General features: G+C 36.1%; 1 protein-coding gene across 1 annotated transcript; it reads left to right on the top strand.

Annotated features, from left to right (window-relative positions):
* The first annotated feature begins 2598 nt into the window (after positions 1-2598).
* On the top strand, positions 2599-6444 carry LOC126708796 (flavonoid 3'-monooxygenase CYP75B137-like). Its single transcript, XM_050408734.1, has 2 exons — positions 2599-3616; positions 5691-6444. The coding sequence occupies exons 1-2, from the start codon at positions 2675-2677 to the stop codon at positions 6309-6311; spliced, it is 1563 nt and encodes a 520-aa protein (XP_050264691.1). The 5' UTR covers positions 2599-2674; the 3' UTR covers positions 6312-6444.
* Positions 6445-7956: the final 1512 nt, after the last annotated feature.

Below are 7956 nucleotides of genomic sequence, written 5' to 3'. Positions count from 1 at the left end.
GCGTAGATTTAGGATGTTTTAAATACTTCAAGAAACCTTATTTCAAGATCAAGTATTGAAGCTTTCAAGTTTGTTCAAGAAAACAAGTTCAGAGTGCAAAATCATTAAAGCTCGACAGCTGCATCTATCGAGTTTAAGAAAGTTGTTCTTCATTCGGTGTGCTCGACACCTGCTCAACACCTACTATTTGTCGAGATTTAAGATTTTCAGAATTTCAATCTGAATTTCTTGGGATCCATGAATATGTCTTTGGGCCTTCTTTTTTTCTAAACCTAGACATATAAAAGGATCAGTTTAAGGGCCGTCAAACAATTCACAAGTTGCACAAGTTTTGAGCAAACTCTGTTCAAGCAAATTGTGACCGGAGACGAAGTTCTTGCCCTAGTTCATCTCTTTCTCTTGAAGAAGTTGCTGTGTATGTGCATCATAGGGTTTTGTGACCAAGCATCTTCGTGATCTTCATCGTGTGGATGAACTGAAGAACTTTGCAACCAACAACCTTCTTAGTTGGTGATTGAAGTCGCATACTGGGATCCGCGGAATTGGTTAGTCACGTACTGGGAGTCGTGCATCTGAAAGGGGAGCTGTCACTACAGAACAAGTCCAATTGGGTATTGGGGTAAGGGTTCAACTGTAGGTTGGTAAGGTACTTAGATTCCTTTACTTGTAACCACTTGTTGTGATAATAGTGGAGTTTCGGGAGTGGTGACCTGAAAATCACCCGGTGGGGTTTTTGCCGTTAGGTTTTCCCCATTCGTAAACAAATCACCGTGTTATTTATTTTCCGCTGCGTACTTAGTTTATTGGTGATTTATTTGTGCTACCACGCGTTTGTATGTTAAATTGATTAATTAATAACTTGACTAATTAATTAATTAATTTCTATCACAATGGGTCATTCAGTTTGTGGCCTATCAGTTATATACTTATATTATCTTTGGAGTGCCTCAACTAATCAACTTCTGTTTTTTCAGCTAGTTCTTGCTCTGTTTCTCTTCTTGGTTGGTTTGTTAAAAAAAATGTTATGTTTCTTAAAAAAAAAAAAAAATACTACTATATTATTCTTTTGCTAGACTTAGAGCATTCACATCCGGAATGCTAAATGTCATATGTAAGGTTTATTTAGCATTTTTTCCTCAAAAACCTCCCACATTTGGAATTGCAAATACTCAGAATTATAAATTTTTTTACAATCTTGCTACAGTGCCATTCTACATGTAGAATGGCACTGTAGACTATTGGATATGTCTTTTAATCTGATTTATTCTTTCTCTCTCCTCTATTAGACTTCTCAACTCTTTCTCTTTCCTCACATTTCGTCTCCCTCTCTCTCTGTGAATGGTTCTAAACTCTCACTCTCTCTCTCGACGCCGGTGGTTGGGCCTCGACGCCAGTGGATCGACGAGTTCTATGGGGTTTTTTTTTTTTTTTTTTTTTTTTTTTTTTTTGCTACTGTGACTAGTGCTTAAAGGAAGAGGTGGGTATGGCTAAAGTGGGTTGTGGGTCATGGTTCTCTCAAGTCTAGTGTTGCTGGGTTTTGTTGGTTGTTGGAGATCGCCAGTGTTTGTGTCCGGTGTTGCTGGGTTTCTGGGTTGCTCAAATTGGTGATGGGTTTGGTGGAGATCGGTGTGGGTCACGGCGAGGTCATGGCAAGGTTGTGCGTGGTGGAGATAGGGGTGGATTCCGATGGGTTTTGCTATGGATTTCAATGGCCATCGCCGCCTCGCAGTCTCACCCCTCACCGATTTGAGTTTCTGGGTTATGGGTTGATTTTGTGGGTTTATGGTGTGGGTCTTTGGTTGATTTTGGATTGTGGGTTGTGGATGGTGTTGTGATGGTGTTGATGGTGAGTTTTAGGTGGTGATGCTGTTGTGTTTTTTCTTTGTTCCTTCGTGGTGATGGGTTTGTGTAATTTTCATTGTTTTTTTTAGATGATTTTTGTTGCAAATTTGGTTGGATTTGGTTTGTGGTCATGGTGGCCGGTGGTTATGGTGGCCGGTGATTATGAGTGGATTTGGGATATATTATTTGTGAGCTGTTATGATGGTGTTGATGGTGGCCGGTGGTCATGGTGGCCAGTGATGGTGGTTTCAGTAAATTTGTGGTTGTTCTTGAATAGAAAGAATGAGAGAGAAAGAATAAATAATGTGTTGTATTGTAAATGATGGTGATTTTAGGATATATTATTTTATTGTATAAAAATATTATTTTAATGAGTAGGATAGGAAAATAAAAGTTAGGATGTTGGGAGTGTTGAAAAATGGTATGGTAGAAATAATAAAGCGAGTTTTAAGATGGTAAAATAGATTTTTTTTGCAAATTCCGGATGCAAATGCTCTTATTGGGGAAGTTGATAAGTGATAACTATGTCAACTTCAAAAACCCAAAAAGGAAAAAAATAAAATAAACGGATCGGTTCGTGAGATTCCTAATCATATCGGAGCAAATGATCCTTGTGGTGACGCCTATTAGTCTTTCTTTAAGAACCATTGAATGTCTATCAATTGCAAGCCACACATACGTAGATAAGCTTGCCATCCTTGACTCCATCCTGTCGTGAAGCCTATTGGTCCTTCTTTAAGAACCATTGAATGTCTATCAATTGCAAGCCACACATACGTAGATAAGCTTGCCATCCTTGAATCCATCCAACGATTCACAAACCAATACCAACATGACCCTCATCTCAGATTTCCTCCACACTACTCATATCACCGCAAATGAACTCCCACGCATACTTCTCACTCTTCTTTTACTACTTCTTGTCCTCTTTACGCTCTCTTGCAACTACGCATGGATGAAGAAAAGAACCTCGCTTTCGCTACTGCCTCCGGGCCCACGTGGCGTCCCGTTATTCGGGAACCTCCTCTCTCTTGACTCGGAGCTTCACTCCTACGTCATGAGCTTGGCCCAAATCTACGGGCCCATATTCAGGCTTCAGCTCGGCAACAAGATTGGAATTGTGGTGAACTCACCTTCCCTGGCTTGCCAAGTTCTCAAAGACCACGACCTCACCTTTGCGAACCACGACGTCTCAGCAGCGGGCAGGGCAGCCAGCTATGGTGGGTCCGATATTGTATGGACCCCATATGGGCCTGAGTGGCGGATGTTGAGAAAAGTGTTCAAGGTGCTTAGTAATACAGGGTTGGACTCCGTTTACATGATTCGTCGTAAACAAGTCCGAGAAACAGTTAGGTACTTTTATAATCGGGTTGGGTCACCCGTAAACATTGGGGAGCAGATGTTCTTGACTGTGATGAACGTGATTACGAACATGATGTGGGGTGAAACAGTGGAAGGGGAAGAGGGGGCTAGCCTAGGTGCTGATTTCAGAGAAGTGGTGTCGTTGATGACAGAGCTTATGGGGAAGCCCAACATCTCGGATTTTTATCCGGGTTTGGCCAGGTTTGACTTGCAAGGCATAAAGAGGCAGATGGATGGGTTGGCCAAACGGTTTGATCGGATCTTTGATGTTATGATAAACCAACGACTGAAGATTGATAAAGAAGGTGGGAACAAAGGGAGTAAGGATTTTTTGCAGTTCTTGTTGAAGTTGAAGGATGAAGGTGATTCTAAGACACCTCTCACCATGATACACCTCAAGGCCTTGTTCATGGTACGTTCTTTTCGTTCACAATGTTGTAGTAAATATTATTCGTAATTTTAAGGGTTAGAGTAATGTAAATGTGTGTAGTTAGGGTATACATTAATTATCTATTTTAGAAAAATCTTTTTGAAAAATTAAAAAAATTATAAAAAAAATCAATAACTTTTTCATTTTTCTATAAAAAATTTACTTTAGTTTATTTTCAAAATAAATCACTAAGCAGAAAGCCCTATAAGTCAAAGGGAGTCATGGTACAAAGGCTCCAACTTAAAAATGATACAGTGATTATTGTTGCACATGATGTGTGAGTTTGGGATGAGCTGAATTTTTTAGCTTATCTCCACTTTTAGCTTATTTTTGCTACTATTTATGAGTCTCACTACACTTTTTGATATTATTCATAGGTCTTACTGTACTATTCAACTTATTTTTTAACATATTTTCTACACTTTCAGCAAAAAGTTTTTAATTTCAGTTAAATAAACTATTCCAAATGGACACCACATATTGTATATAGGGTGAGTTTGGTTCAGCTTTTTGAAGTTGGGCTTTTTGAAAAAATTGAGTTTTCAAAAAGTGTATAATGAAAAAGTGTTTTTTCAAAAAACTAAGTATTTGGTAAAAGTTGTTAAAAAGTGTTTTTTGAAAAAGCTGAGTGTTTGGTTAGCACTTATAAAAGGGCAGTTTGAGGAGTAAATTACCAAAAATGACAATGTATATATAAGAGAGTTTATTTCATACTTAAATAAATATTGTGAAATTATTTTTTCTCACCAATATTAGCTAATAATAACCTACCACTTAAAATTTATTGTGAAAGTATTGTGATAATTTATACTGATTTTAATTTGAACGTACTACTACAATTATTTTTTCTCTTTCTAAAAAAAGTATTTTTTTTCTCACCAATATTAGCTAATAATAACCTACTACTTAAAATTTATTGTGAAAGTATTGTGATAGGATTTCTCAATTTTAATTTCTTATTCTTTATTTTTTTTCCTTATTTTTTTTTTCTTTTCATCCGTATTTCCTTCTTTTTTTTTCCTTTTCTTTTTTTTTTTCGATGGAGATCTCTCAGCCACTAATTCTCAGCCTCACTTATCAGCCACAAACCACTTTCTTTGACCCTATTAGAACAATAAAATAACACTTCTTTGTCCACCCAAAACCACAAAGCCACCTATGTGTTTTTTTTTTTTTTTTTGGTTTGCTTTGCTTTCTTAGCTGACACTGTGTAAGCTCTCAACCCCAAGAAGAAAACCCATCTAAGTTTTCACTCACTTCCATAAGTTTTCTTCATCTGGGTCTATTTCTTTAGCTGAATCAAGCCTAGGGAGCTCTCATCTTTTCATCAAGGCCAGGGAGCTCTCATCTGGGTCTATTTCTTTAGCTAAACCATAAGTTTTCCTTTTCTCCCTCATTCAAGAACGTTCCAGGGAGCTCTCATCTTCGTGTTGTTGCTCATCTTCGTCCCCAACCTAGTTCAGATGGGTCAGATGGCTTCTGTCTTCTGTCTTTTTTTGAGTTTGTATTCTGATAATCTGATTATGCTTGAGTTTAGAGATGTTTGAGAGAAAGATTGTTGTGTTTGTAGTGTTTGTTCTGTAGCAAAGCAGCACGGAGAGGACCTTTGTAGCAGCACAGTGGGCAATTTGGTAATTTAACACTGCCTCAACGATAATATTGATGAAACGCGCACGGACTTTCTAATTATGGACCTCCTGAGCTCCTTTTTGCAAATGCACGTTTTCTTCACAAATTCAAAATGCAACTTTTAGCAAAAAGTTGCTTTTTGAACCTAACCAAATGGGCTTTTTGGGTTGGGGGTTTCAAAACGTGCGTTTCAGCTTTTAGAAGCTGAAACAAACGGGCACATACTCTAGTTGATATAATGTTTTAAAAGCATGATTTCAACTTTGTGTACCGTAGACACAGTGTTTAACCATGACCAATTAAAAAATATATTCTATTTCTAGTTCTGGCATTAATATTACAATTGTGTGGAGTCATTTTATTTGATAGCTAAATTGTCTAGCAAGGCCTCCACATAATGTCATAATGTAGTATATAATGTGAACAGGATATGATGGTCGGTGGGACAGAGACATCCTCCAACACACTTGAGTTTGCCATGGCTGAAATCATGAACAAACCGGAGGTGACGAGGAAAACCCAAGAAGAATTGGAGGCTGTAGTTGGCAAAGATAACATTGTAGAAGAGTCTCATATTCACAAACTACCATACTTACAAGCTGTAATAAAAGAAACATTGCGGTTACACGCACCCGTGCCATTATTAGTCCCTCGTTGCCCAAGTGAAACATGCACCGTGGGAGGCTACACCATTCCAAATGGGTCTAGGGTCTTTGTGAATGTATGGGCGATACAAAGGGACCCCTCTATTTGGGAAAATCCATTAACTTTTGATCCAAAGAGGTTCCTGGATGGTAAATGGGACTATAGTGGAAGTGACTTTAGTTATTTTCCGTTTGGGTCTGGTCGAAGAATATGCGCTGGAATTGCAATGGCTGAGAGGATGATGATGTATTCACTTGCTACACTTCTGCATTCTTTTGATTGGAAACTTCCCCAAGGAGAGAAGCTGGACCTTACTGAAAAGTTTGGGATTGTGCTGAAAAAAAAGATCCCTCTTGTCGCAATACCTACCCCAAGGTTATATGATCCATCTATGTATGAGTAGGACTGCCCAAGGCCTAGGCCTAAGGTCCCTACTACAAAAAACTTCTACCCCTTCATAAAGAAGGCCGCATCGCCCATTTTAGAAAGTCCCAAAATTTATAATAATAAATTTAAAAAAATGATTCTGCATTTTATTCTCATGAGTGCTGTTAGAGATTCTATAAATTTTACTATAGGCTTACAAAATGGCATGCCAATAAAAAAAAAAAAAAAAAATTAAAACATTCATTAACTAGATGTTATTTCATTAACAACGACTAGAGAACCGTTACAACAAGTCCTAGTTCCATATTTTTGGGTCGGTTATGGATACTTAACAAATTAGTTAGGGTCAGTCACATGTGTGAGATGACTAAATCTAGACATGGCAAAATGGGTTAGAATTCGGCACATCAATCCAAACCCAATTTTTTTGAATTGAATAAAAAAAAATGGGTTGATGCGTGAGCTGACCAGTTTTTTTGCTAGTCAACCCATCCCAACCTAACTAACACGTGACCCAACCCGTCTTTTAAATATATATTTTTTTGGGTAAAATATAATAAAATTAAGACATAGTTGGTTTACTTGTTTGTTATGGGCTTTACATTACACAACCCAAACTCAATTGACAAATTAATATAAAGCTCATTTTTTTTTTTTCAAAAAAAATCAAATTTTGAAAATAATTTTTGTTCAACACCATTAAAAAAGTATATTTATATTTAGTGCCATTCAAATACACTGACTTGAAGAAGATAATTGAGACTTTTATCTAGTTGCATGCAAATGAATTAAAAGATGACTATTGAGGCATTCTTTCTTGCTTGAGTAACTGATAAGTAAAGATTTTTAGATATCAAATGACAAAATATATACCAAAATAATTTGGTTGCAGTAAACTTAAAAACATATATTTAAAATTATAAACATGTATGAGAAGAACTTATAAGTGTAAAAGAGTAAATTCAAAGTATATTAAAGAAATTGGCATAAATTATGGATGTTTCGGCCTACTTTTTAACAGTCCATAGCCAAAATAAAGGGTTTTTAAAAATAAAAGATAATATTTTTGGAGTGTATATTGCTTAACAATAACATGATATTTATAAAAGAGATTATATATAAATAGAAGTATCACATTTAGTTATGACCTATGATACGCATATAAATTCTTATTATTAAAGTGTAAACTAAACAAAAGCTGCAAGTCATTATTATGTGAAAATATAAAAACACACCAATAAAGAATAAGAAAAGAAGTGGGACTTACCACTATCAGAATACATAGAGAAAGAATAAAAAATTAAATGTAAAATGAATAGTGCTAATATAAATGTACATGGAGAAAGAATAAAAACTAATGTAAAATGAATAGTGCTAATATAAATGTACATGGTTACTGTAATAACCATACATATTTACAAAATTTTGGCTTGCTTGATGTGGATAATTTTTGGACTAAAATATATAAATTTGATACATTTTTCTATTATATGCTTTCTGACGTGAGTATTAGCTTTTGTGGTATTTTGTACATTGACAATGGTTTTTACTTATTTTTGGTTAAATTGAAATTTGTGCATGTTGGATTATGGACTTTTTTGGTAAACCGAAACTTGAATTAAACGAAAGCTAGGAAATACAATGTTTGGGGAAGTAAACAC

Source organism: Quercus robur, chromosome 12 (genome assembly GCF_932294415.1).
Source record: "Quercus robur chromosome 12, dhQueRobu3.1, whole genome shotgun sequence".
Lineage (NCBI taxonomy): Eukaryota > Viridiplantae > Streptophyta > Magnoliopsida > Fagales > Fagaceae > Quercus > Quercus robur.
This window is presented reverse-complemented; position numbering and strand designations above follow the sequence as displayed.

Bases quoted from the DNA above. Each gene is read 5' to 3' on its own strand.
- LOC126708796 (XM_050408734.1), top strand. From the start codon at position 2,675: ATGACCCTCATCTCAGATTTCCTCCACACTACTCATATCACCGCAAAT. The intron at 3,617-5,690 runs GTACGTTCTTTT...TAATGTGAACAG, and splicing joins ACCTCAAGGCCTTGTTCATG to GATATGATGGTCGGTGGGAC.